This window comes from Sorex fumeus, unplaced genomic scaffold, assembly GCF_029834395.1.
Source record: "Sorex fumeus unplaced genomic scaffold, SorFum_2.1 ptg000063l, whole genome shotgun sequence".
Classification (NCBI taxonomy): Eukaryota; Metazoa; Chordata; class Mammalia; order Eulipotyphla; family Soricidae; genus Sorex; species Sorex fumeus.
Genome location: NW_026606120.1, coordinates 50,466,465 through 50,493,154, shown reverse-complemented (window position 1 = coordinate 50,493,154; position 26,690 = coordinate 50,466,465). Strand labels below are relative to the sequence as shown.

The following is a 26,690-nucleotide window of genomic DNA, read 5'->3' as shown; positions in this document are numbered from 1 at the left end:
GCAATCCTCAGCTTTACCACACATGCTGAGTGCGCTGTCAGTGGCACTGTCACTTGGGATCCCTGATGGCACAACTAATCTCCGCCATACTGCAACCAAGCATGAGCTCCCAAGTGTGCTTGAGTGGCAGTAATCAGAGTGTGAGACCCCCTTCCCCCCAGCAAGCGATCCCTGCAACCAAGTACGCAGGGACTACCCATCAGGGTGGCAGCACTAGAGAGAGAAAGGGAAACAGTCTTAAAATGAAAACACTTCTGTTCTCTACTTTTGGGTATCAAGAACCACACACTCTTTTGTTCTTCTTTTTTTTTGGGGGGGGTGGAGGGGCATGCTCCTTAACTGCTGTACTATCTTTTTGGTACCTATAGCCCACACACTTAACTCAGGAACTTCAAAACCATGACCCAGGGTCAAAGAGATAACTGGACAAACCCGAGCACATACTCTGTATGCAGGAGGCCCAGGTTTGCTCTGCAGCACATGATCCCCTGAGCACCACTGGGAGAGACCCCTAAGCACTAAGCTAGGAATAACATCTGAGCACCACCAGGTAAGGCACCCACACCAAAATATAGTAATACAGTAAAATAAAAGTAGCATAGCACTGCACTACACTGTCCTACTATTGTTCATCGATTTGCTCGAGTGGGCACCAGTAATGTCTCCACTGTGAGACTTGTTACTGTGTTTGGCGTATCGAATACATCACGGGGAGCTTGCCAGGCTTTCCTGTGCGGGCAAGATACTCTCGGTAGCTTGCCGGGCTCTATGACAGGGGCAGAGGAATCGAACTGGGGTTGGCGGTGTCGGCCGCTTGCAAGGCAAACGCCCTAACTGCTGTGCTATTGTTCCAGCCCAAAAGTAGCATATCAAACATTTATAGCAGTTTTATTATATTCATTCAGTAAAAAGCAACAACAACAAAAAACTTGTTTCGTATCAAGTTTTTGAAGGCAAGAACTTGGGTCTTAATAATCTGTGTTCCTCTGCAGTGACTAGATAAAAGCTGGGTATGATTTAGTTTTCACTGTACTATTATGAGATGTTAAGCATATTTTGTCACATTAAGAAACACAAATTAGGATTTTTTTGTTGTATTTTTTTTTTGCTTTTTGGGTCACACCCAACGATGCACAGGGGTTACTCCTGGTTCACGCACTCAGGAATTATTCCTGGCCGTACTTGGGGGGACCATATGAGATGCTGGAAATCAAACCTGGGTTGAGCCGCGTGCAAACTCCCTACCCGCTGTGCTATCACTCCAGCCCCAGGATATTTTGATTTTTAGGATGAGGAAAAAAGCTATAAGCTGACTTGTGAAAAGAAATTCTTATTCAGGCTGATTTATGGATGGTACTTTTTAATATATTTTGTTTAAGTCATTTAACAAATGATTGCCAATTTATTTTACTTTCAACTAAGGAGCACCTACTTTGTAAATAATCAGAGTGTGCACTTGAACTAAAAGATCATTTAGTGAAGTATTTAGCAAAAATCTACTTTTTTTTTTCTCCCTGGAATTTGCCTTAATTATACGAGAAAAAAATCACAGTTATCAACTTGATGTGAAGCAGTTACATGTTTAAATATTTAATTAATTATATAGTTAATTCTCACAATACCTCAATAAGGGAAATATCCCTCCAGAGGAGGAAATGATGACTCAGAAATGCAATAACCTGCCAAAGGTCATACAAGCAAACAGAACACATAATTCATTTCTGACAAAAAAGAAATCTCACTCTGGGCGAGTGACTTTTCCTTAGGATATATTACTTTTGCAGGACTATAATCAAAATTTTAAATGATATAATCCTATTATTCAAGAGTACTAACATACACCAATTAAAAGCCATCAAAATACAGCTCCAAATTGTGTTTCAAAATGAGTTCTGTTAAAGTAGTACTTTCTTAGTCATTTTGTGGTTATTGCACTTCCGGAATCATCTATTGATAAACTTCCTCTTTTTCTACAGAAACCATTTCAGTTTGCTAAGAGACCATTTTTAATCTGAACTGAACCACCCCTTTTGCTTTCTTAGCCAAATCACCAAAATATCCAGTTAGAATAAGAATTTTGCATCCTGAGAAAGAAATTCACAGCTGAGGTAAGAAAATTTTCACACAAGCAATCTGGTTTTATCTTTGCTTTATATAAAATGTATTAAAAAATGAACTGTTAGGGTTTTAAACCAACTGATATTCTAAAAGTATCTTACTGAATGAGAAAGTTTTATTGAATGGAATTTAAAAATAATCAGTATTAAACTTGAAGAAAAACTTTCACCTGGGTTTGTACGGTACAAGCTTTTTTGAAGTGTATTCAGTAAAAATGCCTGTTAACTTTAGCACTGTAATTAAAAAAGAAATAACTATAGTCATGGCTTTTAACGCTAAGGGTTATAAATAAAACAGAATCCAGTAAATTTATACTATTTATCCAACTGTTAAGTGTTTTGACTTGCTTTCTATACAATTTTTCTGCACATAACATAGATCTAAGCTGCTTTTTATTTTTTAATCACCTTCAGTTTGCATAATAAGAATGGTCACCTTCAGTTAATTTGAAAAAAAAATCAAGAAAATGATATAAATCACTTGATTATAATTTTTGCACAAATATAACTGAGGTAATAATGACATGAAGATATAACTCATTTTTAAAACTCTCCAAGATATAGTGCTGTACTAAAATGCGTGCACATATTCATACATCTACATTTTATCATTGTTATCTAAGTCTTAAAAATACTGTAAAAGACTTAAAAAAAAATGCCCACAAAACAAAAAACTGCTTTTTTTGTATAGAAGATGACTATCTGTGAGTAAACTGGGCAATTACAAAGTAAACATCTACCAAAATAAAATATGCAAAAAGTTTACAGACTGATAATATCATGAAATAATAAATTCACAGTGGGTGACAGACTAGCCTACATTTCATAAATGTTTATGACTTTCTCTTAGAAAGTCTTAGAGAAGATCTTGTAGATTTCTATGGATCACTATGGATTCCTCTATTACAGACGTTAGAGTTCATACCTCCTCCCTTCATAAGCATTTATATTTAATAAATTTACTAAAAAGAAGGTGCAGCATAACTAGTGACACAGAGCAGAAGGCGTTTTAATACAAGTATGACATGTTTTTTACTATATAGTTTCTCTACTTAGAGCTGTGTCACTGGCATTATCACCCACCTCTTCTGAATCTCAGTTCTTTTACCTGCAAGGTGAAGATGCTACCACCTTATACTCATTAAAATAGGATAATGGCTAGCATTTGGTAGCTGCAAATGGCAGCTATTATTATTGATAAAAGACAGACATAAAATATTTCCTATTCTAGCTTAAGACTAATTTCCTCTTATGCTCTTCCTCAAGACAGATAATTACCTTTCCTTCCTTTATGGTTTCATAATTTCACTAATCTGGGACATATTACTTATTACTAAATTTTACTTTTTGCTTTTTGGGTCATACTTGGAGATGCTCAGGGGTTACTCCTGGCTCTGCACTCAGGATTCACTCCCGGCATGCTTGGGGGACCATATGAGATGCTTGAGATCTAACCCGGGTCAGCCATTGCAAGGCAAACATCCTACCCATTGTTATTGCTTGGGCCTCAATTATTACTAAATTTTACTATAATATACCTACATTACAATAGTTACTTTCCTTAGATTAAAAAAAAACTAAAATTCAAGTATTATTATTTTTTTTTGTTTTTGGGGACTACACCTGGCGGTGTTCAGGAATCACTTTTTTGACAGGCTCAAGGGGTCTTGGGGGTCAAACCTGGGTTGGCCATATGCAAGGCCAGTACCCTACCTGCTGTCCTATTGCTCCGGCCCCCCTGCTATATTAGTTCTGATACCACTCCCTATACTTGCCTTTTGTCTAGGATATATATGCTCTCCGAATCATGCTGATTCCCTTTCAAAGACAATGGCAGGTCAGAGAGATAGTATAGTAGATAGGGTGTTTCTTTACATATGGTTGATCTACATTTGGTTCCTGGGTAGAGCGATAGCACAGTAGTAGTGATAGCTACAGTAAGGTAGTTTGCCTTGCACGTGGCCACCTGGGTTTGATTCCTCCACCCCTCTCAGGGAGCCCGGCAAGCTACCAAGAGTATCTCGCCTGCACAGCAAAGCCTGGCAAGCTCCCCATGATGTATTCGATATGCCAAAAACAGTAACAACAAATCTCACAATTTGTTGTGAGATGTTACTGGCGCCCACTCGAGCAAATCGATGAACAACAGGAGGACAGTGCTACAGTGCAGCTACAGTGCAGTGCTACATTTGGTGCCTAGCACCACCTACAGACATCCAACTGCTAGCAGCTCTCTCTAAACACAAAGCTAGGAGTGCAGCCCATAAGACCCTAGGTCCTCCCCCCCCCCCACACACACCAAAGTAAAGTAAATTAAAGACAATGGCAGTTCTGGAACATTCCCCGTTTTGGGAATCGCCTGTATGTCAACCTTTCTTTTACCTTCTGACCTAGCTTACCCATGGCTCTCGCCCCTCTGGAGAAACCGTGTTCTGTAATATGTACTCATTTTCTCTTTCCCTGTCTTTCTCTCTCTCTCTTCCTCCCTCCTATTTCTCGAAATTCAACTATTTTGCTTACAAAAAGACAATGATATTTCTTATTTCAATTTCATAGCATCAATGATGACAAATACTGGTTTCTTTATATACTTATGCATAATATTTAGGAAAACATGTCTAAAATATGACGTCCAATGGAACTTCTGCTTTAATTGCTTGGTTAAAACAGCTCATAATTTTATTCAACTTAATAGCACAGCGGGTAGGGCGTTCGCCTTACAAGCGGCCAACATGGCCAACCCGAGTTCAATTCCTCCAACCCTCTCGGAGAGCCCGGCAAGCTACCGAGAGTATTCGATATGCCAGACACAGTAACAACAAAGTCTCCAATGGAGACGTTACTGGGCCCGCTCGAGCAAATCGACGATCAACGGGAGGGCCTTTTAAAAATCATTTTATTTTATTTTTTTGCTTTTTGGGTCACACCCGGCAATGCACAGGGGTTACTCCTGGCTCTGCACTCAGGTGTTACTCCTGGTGGTGCTCAGGGGACCATATGGGATGCTGGGAATCAAACCTGGGTCGGCCGCATGCAAGGCAAATGCCCTACCTGCTGTGCTATCATTCCAGTCCCCAAAAATTATTTTATTTTTAAATTTAGTTTTTTTTGTGGGGACACACCTACCAGTGCTCAGGGGACTATATGGGGTGCCAGGGTTTGAACTGGGTTAGCTGCATGCAAAGCAAGCACTGTACACACGGTATTATTGCTCTGCTCCTGCCCACCCCCCCATTTTTTTTCAAAATAAAATAGTGAGTAAAAGCAAAAGCAGAGGAAGTCACAGATTTAAACTTTAAAGCACCAACCAAAATTAATAAGCAAAATACTACTGCGCACAAACACAGATAAAATCTGGGGTTTGCCCAGGCAGCAGGCTAGTGAAGATCTAGAAAATGTCCCTAAATCCTTTGGTATCACTGGCATATATGCTTGTGAGCAGAGACGGGAATGAGCAGTAAAGGAAAAAAGGGGGAGGGAAAGAGAGACTGGAGGGGACGAAGAGGTTACTATAGGAGAAAGGAGAGCTGGAAATGAGTTGCTGAGATGATTCATGTCGTTCATCTTTTTCCCAAAGGAAGTCCTTTTTGGCTGATTTTAGGGATCTACAGATAAAGGCCAGTGCCATGAAACATCACTTTGTGAATTGTTTTTTGAGCCACACTGTCACTTTTGAGGGGTTCTCTGCTTATGCTCAGGATGGCTCCTAGCCCTGTGGGTTGCTTCTTCTTTTAGGGAGAAGGAGTGGTTTGGGCCATATCTACAACATTGCTTAGGACTTGATCCTGGCTTTGTGCTCCAGGGCTGATCTCTCCTTTGGTGCTTGCGAGACCATATGCTATTCTGGGGATCCAAGGAGGGCAGCTGGTACAAGGCAAGCACCTAACTCTGGTATGGTACGAGCTCTCCAACCATGTAATTGCTCCTTTTTATCTACTTCAATCTTTCCTCACAACTTATTTCTAATTTTGCTGACTTTTAATCTTCTAGTCAAATTTTTTGCTGATTACACAATCACCTTTTTCTTCAGTTTTCCCGTATATCTGCTGCTGTGTAGCATAACTTTTACTTCATTTTTTTTTAGTATTTTGCATTGCTTTGCATTTCCTTTTTATTTTATTTTATACATCTTCTCCCTTACAACCTTGCTCCATATGGTTCTCATTCTACCTTTTTCCCCTGCAGAAAAAATATTGGCATTCCAGGAATAGAGAGTTGATATTTTTCCCAAAATACTATCTATGTTAAATAATTTTTTTCACTGGTAACAATACAACTTCACTGTTTCTGAGCTATGGAAAAAATCTATTATTCCTTTATTCTTTTAAATCTTGTTCCTTCTTTTTGATGCTTCTGAATTGCCATAGTAAAGTTTTAATACATATTCTACAATTTTGATGAAACAGATTCTAGAAGGGTAGACAGCTAATTGAAAAGTGGGAAAAACTTGTACAAAATGGGAAATGAAAGATTTGCTCATAATGTTTCTATAACCCATAAATGAGAAATGAAAGACCTATTACACTGATGTTCCTAGGACCTTCCTATTGACAAAAGAGGCTATGAACTATGAAACCAATATTGAAAACTAAACTGGGTTCAAAATCATATTCCTGTTAGGACACTTTCCTTATGCCTGTTCTTGCTAACTAAAAAGAGGAACCATTTGGGTATTTTAATTGTTTTTGCCTTTTCTTAAGCAAAGTCATAAAAGAGGAAACATTTTTGACTGAACACAAATCATGGCCTATATTTTCCATTACTTTAGATAGAATTTTTAAAAAGCTAAAGTGAAACTCTAAAGAAGTTACTTATTCTAATTAAGTCTCTCTCTCTTTTTTTAAATTTTGGGGGTAATCTGTAAGAATAGTAATAGGAAGTACACAGACAATGACTGCCAAGAAAGAGGTAATTCAAATCTACATATCTGGTAATGAAATTTAAAACTTTTCCCAAGCAACCTTTTGTAATATGGAAAAAAAGCTGAATTTAATAACTTAAATTTTACCTCCTTTATTTACATTTTGGTAAAAGTATTAATAAACAGTGGAAAAGTGAACTAGAAAGGGATCAAGATGCTTAACAGAGATTAAACGCTTGACCAGTGCCTAGTATAAAAATGTCAGAGGTAGAGGAAACAAATATGAAAACATGAGGGTTCCAGACATAGTTCAGTGCATGTTTGGCATATATGAGGGTTCTGGTTCAATCATCACACCAAAAAAGCTAGGGCAGTTTTAGATAGTAAAAAGGCATATACTTTGGAATAAGATGGCCCTGGGTAGATCACTAAGTCAATGATGGTTGGAGAGATAGCTCAGGATGGGAGATGTGTGCTGAAAGTAGATACAGGATCAAGCATGATGGCCTCTCAGTATCTGTATTGCAAACCATAATGTCCCAAAGTAGAGAGATAGTAAGAGGGAAATTGCCATAGAGGAAGGAGGTAGGGTGGGATGGGAGGGGGGAGGGCTACTGGGGACATTAGTGGTGGAAAATGTACACTGGTGGAGGGATGGGTGTTTGGTCATTCTATGACTGAAACTCAAACATGAAAGCTTTGTAAGAGTAGCGCACGGTGATTCAATGGGGGTGTGGGGGGGAGGAGGTGGCCCTTGGTATAAATTCCAAACATGTTCTTAAATAGTGATAGAACACGGGGCAAACTGCCTATCTCCTTTGAGTTTGTATCTTTACCTATTTATCAAAATCTTCGAAGTGATTTAGATTAAAAAAAATAAAGAAGAAGAAGAAGCATCTAAGACACCCAGGATAGAAAAGCACATAGTACGTCCTAGGCAGGTATTTCTCGTTTCTTTGGTTTTTGGGGCATATGTGATGCTCAGGAATTACTCCTGGCTCTGCACTCAGGAATTACTCCTGGCTGTGCTTGTGGGACAATATGGGATGCTGGAAATTGAGCCTGGGTTGGCTGCATGCAATGCAAGTGACCTACCCACTGTACTCCCTGGTCCCTCTTTATACCTTCTTGTTGGTTCTTTATATTCATATCTGAGGAGGTAGGAATAATAAGAAAAGATAGAAAGTTAAATAATAAAAACAACACAATTATTTCAGAAAATATTAGTGAGATGCATACATGAAGCACTATCCAACAAGTCATAAAGAAAATAAAAACTAGGGGAATTCAGTGGATAGCTAATCTCTTTAGACTGTGGTCAGTCACAGAGAACTAAAATTAATAAGGGGAATTTTAAGCTAAGGTATGTAAGAGAAAGACAACTTTAAATAGGCAATTAGATGTAAGAAGGGTTGGAAAAAAGAACTTATTCCAGAAGTGTGAAGAGCAGCATAATTAAAAATGTTCAAAAAGTACATAAGATATATATTTGGCTAAATGAGACATTTCCAGGAATGAAATAGAAATCTGCACAATAAATTCAAAACAGAAAGAAGAAAACCCAATTTAGGATTTTTAGGGCTCTCAATGGAGAGCCCTCAATCGAAGATCATGCAAGCTTTTAAAAACAGGTGAAATCATTTGCAGTATACAGGAGAATGTAAAGGAAAACTAATTTTAAATTGAGGTCTTAGAGTCTCTTTGAGTGGGGCTGGGGTAGGGTTTGGGCCACATGCAGAAGTACTGAAGGGCTATTCCTGGCTTTGTTCTCTGGGGTCTCTCCTGGCGGTGCGTGGGGGTACCTATGTGGTTCAAGGGATCAAACTGGGTTCAGAGAATAAAGTACCTTAATCCTTGTATATTCTTCTGATCATTAAGTTTTTCGTGTGTGTATACACATACACACACACACATATAATATATATATCACTGTCACTGTCACTACTATTGTTCATCGATTTGCTCGAGCGGGCCCAGTAACGTCTCCATTGTGACACTTGTTACTGTGTTTGGCATATCGAATACGTCACGGGTAACTTGCCAGGCTTTGCCGTACGGGGAGAGATACTCTCAGTAGCTTGCCGGGTTTTCCGAGAGGGGCGGAGGAATCAAACCTGGGTTAGCCATTGGCCGCGTGCAAGGCAAACGCCCTACCCGCTGTGCTATAGCTCCAGCCCATATTTATCTATCTATCTATCTATCTATCTATCTATAGAAAAAGGAATACGACTGCAGAAGAAAAAAATATTATGCCTTTTCTACTACATTAGGGAATTTTATTACCAGTGTGATAGGAGTAAGCAATAAAATAGCAAAATATTTTGAAAAGTCTATATGTATAACTTGGGGGGAGCTCCACTTTTCCTATGGCTGTACCCTGTAACTTGCACAGAACATCAAATCTCTCTCATAATGGCTGACTTCTGGGGTTTGTTTGGGCTGCAGGAGATAGCTCAAAGAGTAAAGAGTACTAGCCCTGCATGAACTTGGTCCCAAGTTCAATTCATGGCATCACATGGCCCACTGAGCATTGCTGGATGTGGCCCTGGGGATTCCCAGTAGCACTGCACCTAAGCGATACCACATCTCTGAACCCCAGCACTGAACTGTTAGGCCTACTGAATGGCTGAATTATCACCAAGAGTGGCTCCTGAGCCCTGCATGAGAAGCAAAATATCAATTATAAACGAAACAAATAAAACTAAGAAGATCACTGTATGTAATCTAAATATTGTATGAATTAGAGTACATTAAAGAATACTTTATGCTGTTATAGTGTGTGTAAAGTCTAACTTTGAACTATAAATACTTAGCAAGTATCTACCTACTTTTATGCCAAACACCAAATGATCACCAAATGATATTCATTTGTCTTTCTTTTTTTTTCTTTAAAACCCATTCATAAAGAGGAAACATTCTGAAATGGATCCCAAATATTTCATCTTAATTTTGTTTTATGGTCACCTGAACAATATGATTTCTGCCGAGACAGAGGCAATAACAACAGAGAAGCAATCATGGTCTACTCTTTTTAGATCATCAATGTCATCTGTCTCAGAAAATTCTCAGATCACAACAGGGAATCCTTTGGGTCAACAAACACAATTCAACAACATATCTTCTGGACAACCAGTTCTTATCGAAGTCACCACTGAGAAACCAACTATTAAAGCTGCTTCTGGAAAACCAGAAGCATATACCTCTGCTGCGCAAACTCTCGTCTACAACATCACTAGACAACCAACAAGAGTCAACACTTCCTCCGAGGAAATATTATCGACATTAACCTCTTCCAGACTACCACCATCTACTAATGTTTTCACAAGACAATCGCCTCCATTTGTTTATACTTCTCAACCACCGGCTTTATCTGCCCATACTTCTAGGAAATCACCCACTGCCTATAGTGTATCCACACAATCAATACCAACTGTCAAGAATTCACCTAGAGGTACACCAGGATTTATCCTAAATGGTAAGAGTAATGAAAAATATCCACATAAAACCAATTCTACTTCAATAGCTGCCATATTAATAGGTGTAATTCTAACTTCTATGTTACTGGCTATAACTGTGATTGTACTGTGGAAATACTTGAGAAAACCAGTTACAAATGATCAGAACTGGGCAGGAAGGTCTCCATTTGCTGATGGTGAAACCCCCGACATATGTTTGGACATCAGAGAAAATGACGCAACCACAAAACGTACATCAACTGTTTCACTTATGGCCTGGAAACCAAGTAAACATACACTTTTAGCAGATGACCTGGAAATCAAATTGTTTGAATCAAGTGAAAATAATGAAGAGTCCAGCAACCCCAGAGCAGAAAAAACAAATGATCAGGCAAATGGTACATCAGAGGACAGTGGTGATGGATCAACAATTGGCACAGCTGTTTCTTCTTCAGATGATGTGGATCTTTTTCTGCCACCTCCTCCCCCACTGACTGAGGCAGAAGGACAGGAGAGGAACCAATCTGACATACTCACATTGCCAGTTACATCTCCCCTTCCAAATGAGTCTGGCAATCACATATCACCCCTGGATTGTCCCAATCAAGTCTGTGAAGATAATTCTGAATTCAAACAGTCATTTCCACCTCCCCCTGATGCACCTAACTTGCCCCTGCCAGAAGCAGATCTTACTGAAAACCAGGACGATTCCCACAATGAGATCCAGAGTCAGCATCTGGAGTTCTCTATTTCTCTTGACTCAGACGAAGCCCTGGATGAAGCCTTACCACCCCCACCTGCCGAACTGTTATAAGTATTACAACTTGACTTGTATTTGATCTTCCATCTTTCTTAGTCCTTCTTTCTTTTTTGTTTTCATGTGACAAACTATATTAAATGGTACTGGTAGACAATGTTGATATATATAAGGGAACCACCTCAAAACCGCTCAGAATCTATATGAGTAATAGAATTCTTTCTTTCTTTTTTAAAAATTATATAGGTTCTGAAACAATGTATGCCTGAAACCCAATCATGAATAATTTTGTAATTTCATGGTGACTAATAAAAAATTAAATATACACAGTGATCTATTTCTGATTGTACCACCTAAATTTAATGTATAGTATATTTAACATTATGTGGATGGTATGTGTGTCAACAACTTAACTTTTGCAATCCAATAATCTTTATATACTTATTATTCAACAGACTCCCCCTCCTCAAAAGTTATATATAAATTTGCCTTGGAAAAATAAAATTATATTTTTCTACTTCAAAGTATGAAATAAAGAAGAAATAAAAACACATGTAATACATATTAAACAAAATGGTTTTAAATTGATGCAAGTGTCAAGTAGTTTAGGTTTGCAGGGGTGAGATATTAAAATGAGTATTTCAAAATGCAGACATTTTCTTTTTGTTCTCACTGAAAATAGTAAAGCAAACTTATTCAAACATCAAATTGGAGGGTTAGGTTGGGAATATTAACTCTGGAGAAAAAAATGAGCAGGACCATAAGATGGAGACAGTATCTATTTTGCTAAGGGAGCACAAGTTTTTTTTTTCTTTCAGGTCAAAGTCAAAATAAGTATATTTTATTTTATCTCTATAAATACAGACACCTTTTATTTTTTAAAAATTTTTATGAGTGAAACACCATGAGGTACAGTTGTAGATTTACAAATTTTTGTGCTTGTGTTTCGATTATACAATGATCAAGTACCCATTCCTCCACCAGTGCCCATTTTCCACCACCATGGATCCCAGTATCCCTCCCACACCCATCCTTCCCATCCCACCCTGCCTCTGTGGCAGGGCATTCCCTTTTGTTCTCTCTCTCCTTTTGGGTGTTGTGGTGGGAGCACAAGTTTTAAAATCAGTTTCTTTAAAAAGTCTCTTCTCATATACCTTTCATATCCAAACAAAATGACATCTTACAAAACAGAAAAGAGACATTTTAACTTTGGGCTTTTCCAGAAAAAGTACTGAACAGGGTCAGGAGATAGCACAGTGGTTAGAGGACATGCCTAGCAGGCACCTGGTCTGGGTTAAATTCCCAGCACATGGTTCCCAAGGCAGCAATGGCTGTAGCCCTGGAGGCCCTGAGCACTGCCAGGTGGGCCAGGGTATCTCCGCCACTGCAGGGCCTGAACGGAGCACAAGTTTTAAAATCAGTTTCTTTAAAAAGTCTCTTCTCATATACCTTTCATATCCAAACAAAATGACATCTTACAAAACAGAAAAGAGACATTTTAACTTTGGGCTTTTCCAGAAAAAGTACTGAACAGGGTCAGGAGATAGCACAGTGGTTAGAGGACATGCCTAGCAGGCACCTGGTCTGGGTTAAATTCCCAGCACATGGTTCCCAAGGCAGCAATGGCTGTAGCCCTGGAGGCCCTGAGCACTGCCAGGTGGGCCAGGGTATCTCCGCCACTGCAGGGCCTGAACATCCTGAGCACTTGCACTAAGCCAATGACCCAGATGGTCAAGAATCGCTGTTGAACCCCCAGACCTCCTGAGCACTGCTCAGGAGCCTCCACAAATATCACTGTATCACTGTCATCCCCTTGTTCATCAATTTGCTTGAGCAGGCACCAATAACGTCTCCATTCATCCTGTCTCATGCTAGTGTAGCCCAATGGCATCTGCTTGCTCCAGGAACACAAAAAACCTGAGATTTTAGCAGCCTCTCCTTACTCGTCCTTCCCAATGCTGCCACACTGGGGGCTCTTTCAGGGTCCGGGGAATGAGGCCCATTATTGTTACTGTTTTTGGCATATCGAATATGTCACAGGTAGCTTGCCAGGCTCTGCTATGTGGGCGGGATACTCTCGGTAGCTTGCCAGGCTCTCCGAGAGGAAAAACTGCATCCATATATATATAACTAAAATTATTTTTTAAATAAACATTTAGTTTAAGATATGCTTTGATATTTGGTCATGACTTTGTGGTGCCATAAATCATCCTAATTTTTCTCATTACATGTAAGATAGATAAACCTAATTAGGTTCTTTATATACTTTCATTCATCTTTTTCATAACATCTTTTTTTTCTGACCTCCTAAAGAATGAGTATAGGAAAACAAAAGAGAAATACCAACTCTTACAGATAACTCCAGAGCTGATGACCTCGTAGTAGTCTTTTCTGATTTCTTCAACTACTACTAGGCAAACTTTTAATCTTTCCATTCTTTATGAAACAGAAAAACAGCTGGTTTTTATTTTTAAGAAATTTTCTGCCAGGGGGAAAAATAATTATCACTTACTACATGTAATTTTTTCCCCACTGAGGTCAGTGGAAGCAGAACAACCAAACAGTGGCAATCCTTTGCTTGATCAACAAAATGCAAGTTAATGAAAGAAATATGTGCTAAGAATGTGCTGGAACGAGAAACTATGAAAGAATGAGGATCCAGAAAAGGAAGTTTATCTCAGGAATATAGCAAAAGGACAATGCTCAGGGAATAAAAGGGGAACTAGATACCACAACTAAGTGGTGCTCTTACTCTATTAGGAACAATCTAAAAGACCTTTAAGCAATAGGGTCAGATATATTAGATGACTTACTTAGAAGGGTTACTTAAAGCTAGGTTTGTTCCCTGACCTCTGATTCAGAACTATTGTAATTAATATAGAACCAAAGAAGCACCTGTTTCATACACTGCAACATTATATATGCATCTTATTTATTATTGGTGGTGGGAGACAAAATGAAATAAATGAGTATGAGTACTAATTGTTGATTTTACCTAGTCCTGACAACATGTAACAAAACAGTTGGACACCTATTAATTAAAACACTGTAATACTAAAATATTAGACAAGCTGAACAATGGGACAGAATGGAAAGTCCAGAAAAAGATTCAAATTGCAAATGTGTAAGGGAAAAAAGTACTAAGACAACTGAATAGTTATTTGGAAAAAGATAAAATTGAATCCATACATTACACTAAGAATACCAAATAAACCTGTGACTTATTAAGAAACATAAAATTATATAGGTAACAGAAAAATAAATTGATTTATAATCCATTTTTTTGGTTTCATTTTTGGGCCACACCTGGTGGTGATCAGAGCTTATTCTTGGCTCTGTACTCAGGGATCACTCCTGGAGGAACTCTGGGGATCATATTGGGAGCCAGGGATGGAACTCAGGTCAGCCATGTGCAAGGCTATCATCCTACCCAATGTACTAGCTCTCCAATCCCAATTCTTTTTTAATCTGAAGTGGGAAAAACCTTCCTAGCTTCAAAATCCAGAAAAATAAAAAGGAAAATCTAATTATATAAAACATTTTAACGTTAAAAATCCCATATAATAATGTCAAAATAAAAATTGGCAAATTGGAAAATACTTTTCAAATTAAAAGCTAATACCTTTATAACAATGTAACTAAACTCAGGGGCAGCATGGAAAAGGATTCACAACAGAACAGAAAAGGTGTTTGAAATGTAAGCGTGATAACAACAACAGAAAAGGTAAGGGTTCTTAAAAACATATGCTAATATATACAATCTCCTTCACGTTGAGATGATTTATAACTATGTTGATATTATTACCTATCTGGATGATAGAAATCCCAGAGTTCAACCATACAGTCTACAGTGAGGTTTGACAAAACTACACACCCTGATTACATTGCTTGTGGGAGTGCAAAACGGTATCGTCTTTGGATGGGCATAACAATATCCAGAAAAATCCCAAATACATTTGATCTTTACCTACGAAATCACTAGCAAAAAATGCATAATTACTTAGGTGCAAAGGTATTCATTCACTATTCCATTATTTGTAAAAGTAGACTTCTAGAAATAATCCAGATGTCCTCAATAGGAAATTGAGGACATCCTATTGTCCTCAATAGGAGTTGTTTTGTACGTAGCCAACCCACGTTCAATCCTTGGCACCCCATATTGTTTCCTGAGGCAGGCCAGAAGTAATTCCTGAGCACAGAGCCAGCAGTAAACCCCGAGCACTGCTGGGTGTGATCTCTGAACCCAAAAACAAATATACGAACTGAAACAAATGAACTTAACTTGGGGCTGGAGCAATAGTACAGGAGGCAGGGTGTTTGCTTTTAAATACAGCTGACCGAGTTGGATCCCCACTATCCCATATGGTCCCCTGAGCACCACCAGAAGTGATTCCTGAGTGCAGAACTAGGAGGAACCCCTGAGCATCGCTGGGGGTGACCGAAAAAGCAAAACAAAACAAAACGAAACAAAACCAAATGAACTTAACTTCATATAAAGTTAGTTTTATAAGTACATAGAGGAAAGAACTAGTTTTAAGTTAATTGAGATATAAAATTTGACTATAAGCATCTCAGTGAATTATTTTCTAATTAAATAAAATAAATTAAATAAAACTCCACATAATAAATTAGTAGACCTCAAAGACCTGAAATTATCAGAACTATAGGACTTGTAGCATTCTTTTCAGTGTTCTATTACTGACAAGCCAGAGAACAAGGCTTTGCATGCAGAAAGCCCAGGTTCTACTCTGCCAGAAGGATCCCTCAAACAAAAAGCAAAGATCCTCCAAACAAAAAGCACCACAGGAGATGGACCAAAAACCAAGAACAAACAAAAAATTACATATTTGTCCTTCTCAGGCTTATTTCACTTGCCTAGTAATGCCCCTGAAGTCCACTTATGCTGTCAACAAAATTTCAATCTTTTCCTAATGGCTAAGTAACTTTTTATTGCATATAAATGCTGACTTTTAGCTTTTGTCTCTAAGGGAAACTATCTATTCTGAAAATGAGTTTTTACTAATGATTTCACAGTTCACTAAAGAGTGGGAAGTTAAAAAATGTGGTCTAAAAAAATTAATGGCTAGTTTTCCTTTTTTATATTATTTTGTGCATATTTAAAACTATACACTGTTTTCTTGGTAAGATAAAAAGTTGAAACATTCTGGTGAAACCATCGGAACTGATATTATTATTTTAATATTTTGATCTTGGGGCCATCCCAACATTTCTCTCTTGGGAGCTACTCCCAGCTCAGTGCTCAGGGGACTATGTGATGCCAGGGATTGGAACCTGGGCCTCCTTCATGAAAAATATATGCACAAGCCCTTTGAACTATCTCCCCAGCCCTGATGCTAACTTTTTTTTTGTTTTATTTTTTGGCGGGTGGGGGATGGAGACCACACCTGGCACTGCTCAGGGCTGACTCCTGGCCACATGCAAGGAAAGCACTCTACTTCCTGTACTATAATGCCCTTGATGCTACTATTTTTAAAGCATCAAATCAAATAAATGACTCTGGAGAAAACAATACTCATACCCTCTTACCAAACAATATAAGCTTCATAAAGAAAAAAAAATCCTTAACCTAAAGATTTAATAAAACATGCTTATTTTTCACATAAACTAAAAATTAAGAATACAAGATACTCATTTAAAAATGTACCTTAGCTTTATTGTAGCCTTAATGAAACAAGCCTCAGCATGAAAAAGAGACAAATAATATATTTAAGTACTTCTATAGATTACTAAAAAGGGAAAATATTTCATAAATTCGAAAATCTTATTATGCATAATAAGTGTTTATTCACAATGCTATGGAAATACACAAAAATCAATCAAACTGCATTGTGTTTTTTAAAGTGACATGACAGTTATACTGCTTTATAAAATAACATGGAAAGGCTAGAGTTAAAAACAGTTAAGCTAAAATAAAGCAATTCACAGTAAGGTCAAATTCATTATTTCTGAACATGTTAAAAGAAAGGGCAGAGGCATTAAAAAATTCTTATGAACTTTGGAAGTAATGAACCCACAAATTCTTAAATGAGGCAGATGGCAAAACGTGGAACCGATTTTCAGACAAACATATACAAATGAGTAAGGAAAAGGTTTAACATGCTTAAAGTATTCCATCCAATAGGAAGACTGAGATATAAAGGCATGCAAAATGCTGTACGTTTAAAAAAAAAACAACAAGAAAAAGGTGGGGGCCCATTTTTGTTGCGTGTGCGCCACTTGCAATAAATTTGAGTCAGCACCAATGACAGCTCTGCAGTCCTCCTATGTGGGACTGATCAGGTGGTTGCAGAGCTTCAGCTCACAGCAACACAATGCAGCTGAGCAGGCAAGCACAGCCCACAGTCAGACGCGGCTCCCGCTCTCCAGAACAAGGCGACCTTTAAGTGTAAGTTTACGGGAGAAAATGAGAAGCTGATGCCGAAGACGACACTATGGTAAGCTGTTTTTTCAATCAGTAAAAGATCAACTGGGGAATTTTTGTCTTTTTCTTTTTTGAAAATAAAAGTCAATGTTAGAATTGAATATATATTTAAAATAACAAGTGCATGCACCAGGAATTTGCTGCAGTGTCGGCTGAGGGATATTTTTTCTTGATATTCAAAATAAATATACACATTATTTTCCTGTAGAACCGGCAGTGAAATATACAATTTATATATGAAAAAATCAATTTACAAAATGTGAGATTTAAAGGCACAGTGTTAGTCTGTATTTTTCAAGTGACTTGAAATGTTTTACAAGGATATATTTATTCTACAAAACAAGGACAAAATTTTCCAAGTATTATTTTAATTAAGATCTCATCCAACAGACATACATTATTACATTACTGCAGAGATTATAAAAAGAGAAAAACACATACCAAAATAGAGATACGACAGCCATTTTTTCCCCCATCTGAGTAAGAAGGAATATTATCAAAAATAGCAAATGCTTATGATTCCAGCCTTCATTTGCAAAGAATTCCACTTAATAAGATTAAGGATCCGAAAGATAAATAAGAAAGAATAAGGTGTTCAAAAAATGGAGAAAATAAAGGGGGAAATGCAGGAGAGAGTAGGGAAGAAAGTCTCTCTCCCACATAGCCCCATTTGAAAGATTAAGCATTCGGACTATAAATGAAGGGGAGCTTTGTTAGTTTAATCACTGGAACAATTATAAAAGGACTCAACAACAAGGAGGTTTATAGAAAATTTTCCCTAAATGCTAAGTGACCCGTGGAGATGCCTAAATTGTATTTGCATATTTAAAGGGGTGTATCTGTTTGTTTCCAGGCTTTGATGGAATATCAGATATTGAAAATGTCTCCCAGCTTGTTCATCCTTCTGTTTCTCACACCTGGTTTTTTATGCACTTGTCCTCTCCAGTGTATATGCACGGAGAGGCACAGGCATGTGGACTGTTCAGGCAGAAACTTGACTACATTACCATCTGGACTGCAAGAGAATATTATACATTTAAATCTGTCTTATAACCACTTTTCTGATCTGCATAACCAGTTAACCCAATACACCAATCTGAGGACCCTGGATATTTCAAATAACAGGCTTGAAAGCCTACCTGCTCAGTTACCTCGGTCCCTCTGGAACATGTCTGCTGCTAACAACAACATTAAATTGCTTGATAAATCTGATACTGCTTATCAGTGGAACCTTAAATATCTGGATGTTTCTAAGAACATGCTGGAAAAGGTTGTCTTCATTAAAAATACACTAAGAAGCCTTGAGGTTCTCAATCTCAGTAGTAACAAACTTTGGACAGTTCCTACCAACATGCCCTCTAAGCTACATATTGTGGACCTGTCTAACAATTCCTTGACACAAATCCTTCCAGGAACATTAATAAACCTGACAAATCTCACACATCTTTACCTGCATAACAATAAGTTCACATTCATTCCAGATCAAGCTTTTGATCAACTTTATCAGTTGCAAGAGATAACCCTTCACAATAACAGGTGGTTATGTGACCACAAACAAAACATCACTTACCTATTGAAGTGGATGATGGAAACTAAAGCCCATGTGATAGGGACTCCCTGTTCTAGCCAAATATCATCTCTGAAGGAACATGACATACACCCTACACCTTCTGGATTTACCTCAAGCTTGTTCACTCTAAGCGGGATGCAGACAGTGGACACCATTAATGCTCTGAGTATGGTAACGCAATCCAAAGTGACCAAAATACCCAAACAATATCGAACAAAGGAAACAACGTTTGGTGCCACTCTAAGCAAAGACACCACCTTAACTAGCACTGATAAGGCCTTTGTGCCCTTTCCAGAAGATACATCCACAGAAACCATCAATTCACATGAAGCAGCAGCTGCAACTCTAACTATTCATCTCCAAGATGGAATGGTTACAAACACAAGCCTCACTAGCGCAACAAAATCATCCCCAACACCCATGACCCTAAGCATCACTAGTGGCATGCCAAATAATTTCTCTGAAATGTCTCAGCAAAGCACAACCCTTAACTTACGAAGGGAAGAGACAACCACCAGTGCAAAGATTCACTTATCTTCTGTGGCAAGTGCTTGGAAAGTAAATGTTTCACTTCTCTTAATGCTTAATGCTGTGGTCATGCTGGCTGGCTGAGGGTCTGCATTTTCTGAAACCAATGAAAGAAATCTTCCCCTGATATATAGTTGGGAAAATAAACCCCTATCTAACCAGTGATTCACGCTATATTAAATATTCGAGAAAGTCAGTCTTACATTTCTGACTCTGATGTAAATGAAGTAACTTGTCTTAAATAAAAGTGCACAATGTCTTGGTACTTGCTGCTATTTTACTGTCTTAAGTAAAACTAATTTTTTTTAACAACTTGTTTTCTTTTTAAGGCTTAAATTTATTGCACAAGATATAAAGCATCTAAACTTTAATATGTATTTTATGTATGTTTACACTGTCAAAACATCTGGGGGAAAATAAAAAGATCTACGCTCAGAACTGTGTTGTCTGGTTTTCTAGTTATACCAACTTAATCTATTCAGAGTCAAAATGACCTAACAATGTTTTGTTCTAGGGCACCTGGGTAAAATCTTTAATGGAAAAAAAAATTGGAGGCATCCAAGGATATGCCACTAAAGTAAAACTGTGGTTGTCAATCCCATGAATGGTTATGTCACATCACTATTTTATACACAAGCCATAATTGTTTGAAATCTAAATGATGTCCTGCTTCTGAGGAACTCTTGGCTACTTTACAGATTATATAATGGACAAAAGCTCTTCAAAAAACTAGGAAGACACCAGGCTTTGCATTTTAATAAGGAAAGTTTAATGGCTTTGTTTTCTGTATTTAAGAAAAGTATTAACAACATAATAAAAGTTTTAAAGACATTCAAAATAAACAGTTTTATTACATATTTAGAATACAATATATTAGTGGAAAATTTAAATATTTACAAAAGTCAAAAACCTTTATGTGCTGGAAAGGGAAATTTATCTCTTGATAAATTGAAGACATAGACATTAGAAGTCAGAATGAGGTTTACCTAAATTAAAAATGAGATCAGTAGGGTCAGGGGTGTGGTTCAGTGGTCAAGTACTTTCCTTGCATGTGTGAGTCTCTGGGTTTGTTTCCTGGTATTTTATACACCCCAGCCACAAGCTGGGTATAGTTTCTGACCACCACTGGACCCCAGCTCAAAAACCAAAATTAAATAAAGTAACAACTAGCTTTGGGAAAACATCAATAATGACATGGACATTACTGAGGGAAAGAAAGGAAAAGAGGAAAAGAAAAAAATATATAGATTGATTTGGTGCTACAAACAGGTAATGAATCAAAAACAGCAAACAAAACTAGGGCTGGACATAGGGTATATCTTGACATTCAAGATGCACTAACTAGAAGACAACTGAGATTTTGCATAAATATAAAAAATATACACAAATATACAAACTGCAAAAGTCAAGAGTTAGCAAAGAAGTCCTGAATTGAGGTTAGATTAAAATGCAAGACAGCTTGAATGAAATAAATGGGTGAGTCACAAGTGAGGAATCTAATTCTTAAGACATACAGAGTATCTATTTCAAGAGAACCTAGGGTTGAGGGAAAAGTACAGAAGACAATTTTATGTTCCCTCTTAATAAATTTTAAAATTATAACAGACTTCTAAGTTTTGAAACAATTCTATTCAAAAAGGAAAAAAAGTAACAACCATTTTATATGCTCTCCACACCTTTCCCCCAGGCCCCAAAGGGATGTCTTAGAGGAAAAACTACTTTTGAACTTTAATAAAGGAATTCCTTTCTCAATATAGTGGCTTTTGAACATTTTTCTGCCCTGGTAAACCTAAAAGCTTACTATTAAAGAATTCCACCAGGAAGAAACAAGGTCATTTTCAAAAGTTCCTAAGTGAGTTTTAAATGCATTCATTACCTTCCCAAATGGCCAAGTTTTTGTGTTTGTTCCCCCCCACCCACACACACATTTCCTCCAAATTCTGATCTTGTGCTGGTATTTTCATCCATGAAAGTTTAACTGCTCATAATTATTTATTATTCTACCACATACTTGCATCTTTTAAAAAACACATAGGACTAGCGAGGGTTAAGATGCACACAGGGTTTAGATGCATGCCTTACTTCAGCCAACCCCAGCTCAATACCTGATAGCACACAGTCTCCTGAGCACCGCAGGGTAGAGCCCTAAAAATTCAGCACCAGCAGTTATGCCCCTATAAGCCATAGCACTGCAGGGTGGCTGGAGAAATTCTCAGTCCTGCAGAGCCAAACATTACCACATTCTCAAGCCCCAGCATTGAACTAAGTTGAGAATAACTGGGTGTGGCCCATGGACCCCCTGAGCATGGCTTGGGAGATCTCCACAGAAAAAAATAAAACACATACTCTCCAGGTGGTTCAATTAAAAAAAAATTAACTAAAAAGCCCCACATATATGGAATTTCAAGGGAAGTAGGTCACTTTGAGGGTGTCAAAAACTTGTTGCCTTAGAAACTGATTTCTGGAGTAAAATTATGAATTACCATCATTAGCATCATCTATGGATTATGTCAATTTTGTTGACATGTCTACAGAAAGCAGAGGGAAAACTCAGTAAACTAATAACATATGACTCTTTTTTTTTTTTTACTGAGTCTAAGTTGTAAGACTCAGTAAACTTACAACACTAAGTAAGTATTATCTAGACTTAAAGTAACTAGATAATACTTCCCACTAAGGAAATTATGTTTTAATGACTATCAATGAGGGTTTATAATTTGCCACAAAGACAATAAACATTATTACTGGGCTCCAAAAACATGTTGAAATGCTTTAGTCTTCAGCACCTATTTCTAAAACTCATAAAATGTGTACCTATTCATTCCTATGGTTTGACTCCATTTTACAATTAACTTTTGCTCTCACAAGTCAAGAGGATACAAAAAAGAGCACAAACACAATAGCAGATGCAATAAGGGAGAAAAGAGTATTGAAGTGTTGAAGAATGTGTTTTTATGCCAAAATATCTTAGCCTAGATTCTGCTCTTACCACTTCTTAGCTATATGGTTTTAACAAGTTTACTTCACTGCTTTTACCAAAGTTTCCTCATCTATATAACAATGAACAAAACTTACTCATAGTGCTCTTTTAAAAAGCAAGACAAATAAAAATAATGCTAAACATCATTAGGGAATTCATTACGTGATGATTCACTGATCAGAATATTCTGTGACCAAGCATAAAATGTTTTGTTTGGGGGCCACGTCCCGTAGTGCTCAGGGCTTACTCCTGGTGGTTCTCAGAGGACCATTTGTGGTGTTTGGGGGTTACTCCCAGCTAACTCGCCATGGGTAATTTCTAGCAACTTCCCTGGGGAATATGCAGTGCCTGGAATCAAATTCAGGCTTCCCACTTATAAAGTACATACTTCAGGCTGCTGCACTACCTCTCTAGTACCCTAAAATAAAGCTCCTAATATGGTTTACTGTATGACAAGACTTTCCTTCCCTTTACAGCAGAGTTGGGATAGGAAACATTCTGCTTGCTGGCCATATAAGACCCACAAAATCATGTGGTCTGGTTCTGATACACATATATTTTTTGTTGACTGTCTATAGCCTGTCTATATTGTTTGGTCAATAACTGATGTTATAAACATCCAAACAACCCTTGGTAAAAAAAAATTCCTCAACCTGCTTTAAAGTTTAAAATTTACATCTTAAAATTTTCTACCTTCTTTACATTATTTCGTTCAAAGTATCTTTCTATCCCCCTAATTCACCATGCTCCCTACTGCTTTCAGAAGACTGTATGGCCTCTCTGAGTTTGATTCTAGATATTACTCCTCTTCTCTTTCCTTCCCCTGGCGAATCTTTTAATTTAATTTTAGAAGATCACTTTCTCCTAGAAAGTTCCCCTCCCCCTCTATCTTAATTTGGATTTAGAAATAAAAGAATGAATACAAATCAAAGATATGACTGGTGGGATAACAAAGACCACTGAGAACAAAGTCAAACAGCAGAGTTGGAACAGGAAACATTCAGTAAAACATTCAAGTTTTACTCTAGAGTCTTTTTTTGCCCCATTAGATCAAAGTCATAGCTTCATTCCAGAGGAAAGAGATCAAAGAAAGGAATGAAGGAGGAAGACCAGGGAAGTGGCTCAGAGGTAAAAGTGCACATTTTACATGCATGAGACCTGGGTTTGATCCCTGGAACTGGAAAAAAAAAATTAAAGGATGAAAGAGGATTTGATCTGACTGCTTGCTACATGCCACACAAGAAATTAGTTCTAAGCAGTGAGGAGTTACCTTTGGGACAATCCCAGAGAAAGGTTAATTCTGATACCTGTGAACAATTTAGTATAAGTAAGTAGATTGCTCAAGGGAAATGAATTACGGAAAGAGAAACAAATGCACCTAAATGTGTTAATAATGTGTTAAACAGACACTTCGTTTCACACTTTGAAAACTGTAGTGCAAAGTGATGCTTTTAAGAAATTCGACTATTAAGAAATTCCATTTTGGCTCAATGGCTCCAACTCTATTAAACATGTTGAAGAACCAGTTACCAACTGAGGTATATGCTCAGCACACATCTTAATTTTTCGTTTCAACCAAAGACTGATATTTTAAAGTTGTGAAAATTGCTAATAAAGTCAAAGCACAGAAATTATACAGGCACACAATTTTACAATAAAAACAGCAAAAGTGTATTTTTTTTTTGTCTAGCAAAAGATGCATTTTGATCTTTGGGCCACACCTGATCGTTCTCAGGGACTAAACCTGGCTTTGGTATTCAGGGCTCAAACCTAGGATCCCAATCTACAAAACAAACAAACAAAAAAAAAAACGGAAAAAAAAAAACCCACCTCCCATCTGTTGAACTCTCTCTCTAGTCCCTCAAAACATTTCTAAGCGCACATAAATAAAGCATACTGTTTACCTGGTCATTAGTTTCGGTTCTGTCACCTATAATCTGTGATTAAATTGTCTTTTGGAAAAATCTATTTAAGAACATGTATTCCATGAGTGTTTTTTTTTTTTCTTTTTGGGTCACACCTGGCGATGCATAGGGGATACTCCTGGATCTGTACTCAGGAATTACTCCTGGCAGTGCTCAGGGGACCATATGGGATGCTGGGAATCGAACCTGGGTTGGCTGCGTGCAAGGCAAACGCCCTACCCACTGTGCTATCTCTCCAGCCCCTCCATGAGTGTTTAAGATAAAACATATATACTGTAGGGACTATAAAGTTATCTTAAATATCATTGTTGTTTCACCTATAAGATAGTTTTGGGTAAGTAATAAGATCAGAAATTAAAATGGGGCCCTGGGATAGCTCAGGGCCTTGCAAGCATGAGGCCACCAGTTCAATCACTGGCACCCAAACAACAAAGTGTGCATGCCCTTGTGAGCACTACAATCTGGTGTGTGAATACCTCAATCAAATGCATTCCGAGTCCTCTCCCCAATTCATCACCATAATGAAATAAAAGCAGGGGAGGGGTAAAAGGGAAAATGAATAAAAAGATAAAAGAAATGAAATGACTGAATCCGCAATGGTACATAATTACCCAACTATTTCTCATTTTTTTTTTGGTAGGAGTACTGCTATTTATTCAGCCACTGATTAGCTGATTGAATTGGGCATAAACTCCACCAACTATTTCTCATTAGTTACACTTCAGATAATAAGCTTAAAAGATTATTGACTTCTATCATCTTTTTATGATATCTCATTATCTCATTCCTACTCTGGACAAACTTGCAGGCTATTGAATATAGCCTGCCCACAGGGCAGAGTCTGGCAAACTCCCCGTGGCGCACCAAATATGCCAAATACCAGTAACAATGATGGATCTCATTCTCCTAAAAAGCCTTGAATATAATCTCAGGGCTAGGATGAAAGAGACGTTACTGGGGCCTGCTCGAGGCAATCGACGATTAACAGGATGATGAATGAATGAATGAATCATAGAAAACATGCTATTTATTTATTTTTAAAAATTTTTATTAGTGAAACACCATGAGGTATAGATGTAGACTTACAGATTTTTGTGCTTGGGTTTCAATTATACAATGATCAAGTACTCATCCCTCCATCAGTACCCATTTTCCACTACCACGAATCCCAGTATCCCTCCTACCTCCCATACCCCCATCCCACCCTGCCTCTGTGGAAAGGCATTCCCTTTTGTTCTCTCTCTCCTTTTGGGTGCTGTGGTTTACAAGAGAGGCATTGAGTGGCAATCATGTTCAGTTTATAGTCTACTTTCAGCATGCATCTCCCATCCTGGGAGGATCCTCCCAACACCCTTTATTTGGTGCTCCCTTCTCTATCTGAGCTGCCTTTTCCCCTAGCATGTGTGGGTGGCCTCCAAGACATGGAGTAAACCTCCTGGTACTTACCTTGTCTATTCTTGTGTGTTAGTTTCCTATTTTGTTACTTTATTTTCCCCAGATGAATGCAATCTTTCTATGTCTATTCCTCTCTTTCTGACTCATTTCGCTTAGCATGATACTTTCCATGTAATAACACTTGTATGTAAATTTCATGACTTCATCTTTTCTAACAGCTACATAGTACTCCATTGTGTAGATGTACCAAAGTTTCTTTAACTAATCATCTGTTCTCAGGCACTCAGGTGGAAAACATGATATTTAAATGGAAAAATAAGTATCTTGGGTCAGAGCAATACTGCAGTGGGTAGGGTGTTTGTTTTGCATGTGGCTGACGTGGGTTAGATCTCCAACAGCCCATATGGTCCCTTAAGCACTGCCAGGAGAAGATCCCTGCATGCAGAGATTAGAGTAAGCCCTAAGCACAGCCAGGTGTGGCCCCATCCCAACAACCCCCTCACCCCCCACCCCAAATTAGGTATCTGAATATTTCACAAGGTTATCTCAAGGCCAAAGATCAAATAATCTGATGAAATAATCAATACCAGGAAATGTAGCTATTAAATTTCAGCTACTTAGTTGCATACAGTGATAGTGCAAGCAAACTGAACACTTTTG

At 37.9% G+C, this 26,690-nt stretch overlaps 3 protein-coding genes across 12 annotated transcripts in view; 2 read left to right on the top strand and 1 right to left on the bottom strand.

Moving 5' to 3' along the window:
* Positions 1-26,690, bottom strand: part of NF1 (neurofibromin 1) — a 300,188-nt gene that overhangs the window by 80,188 nt on the left and 193,310 nt on the right. The gene's annotated exons all lie outside the window — the stretch shown is intronic.
* EVI2B (ecotropic viral integration site 2B) lies at positions 156-11,381 on the top strand. 2 transcript variants are annotated; one of them, XM_056127970.1, is made up of 3 exons: positions 156-234; positions 2,043-2,108; positions 9,886-11,381. In XM_056127970.1, exon 3 carries the CDS (start codon positions 9,901-9,903, stop codon positions 11,245-11,247), a length of 1,347 nt encoding a protein of 448 aa, XP_055983945.1. In that variant the 5' UTR covers positions 156-234; positions 2,043-2,108; positions 9,886-9,900; the 3' UTR covers positions 11,248-11,381. The 2 variants fall into 2 exon arrangements, with proteins under 2 accessions (XP_055983945.1, XP_055983943.1); XM_056127968.1 differs by having other exon boundaries at positions 190-234; positions 1,977-2,108.
* OMG (oligodendrocyte myelin glycoprotein) lies at positions 17,485-20,168 on the top strand. The gene is made up of 2 exons (XM_056127971.1): positions 17,485-17,645; positions 18,486-20,168. The coding sequence occupies exons 1-2, from the start codon at positions 17,643-17,645 to the stop codon at positions 19,812-19,814; spliced, it is 1,332 nt and encodes a 443-aa protein (XP_055983946.1). The 5' UTR covers positions 17,485-17,642; the 3' UTR covers positions 19,815-20,168.

Bases quoted from the DNA above. Each gene is read 5' to 3' on its own strand.
- EVI2B (XM_056127970.1), top strand. From the start codon at position 9,901: ATGGATCCCAAATATTTCATCTTAATTTTGTTTTATGGTCACCTGAAC.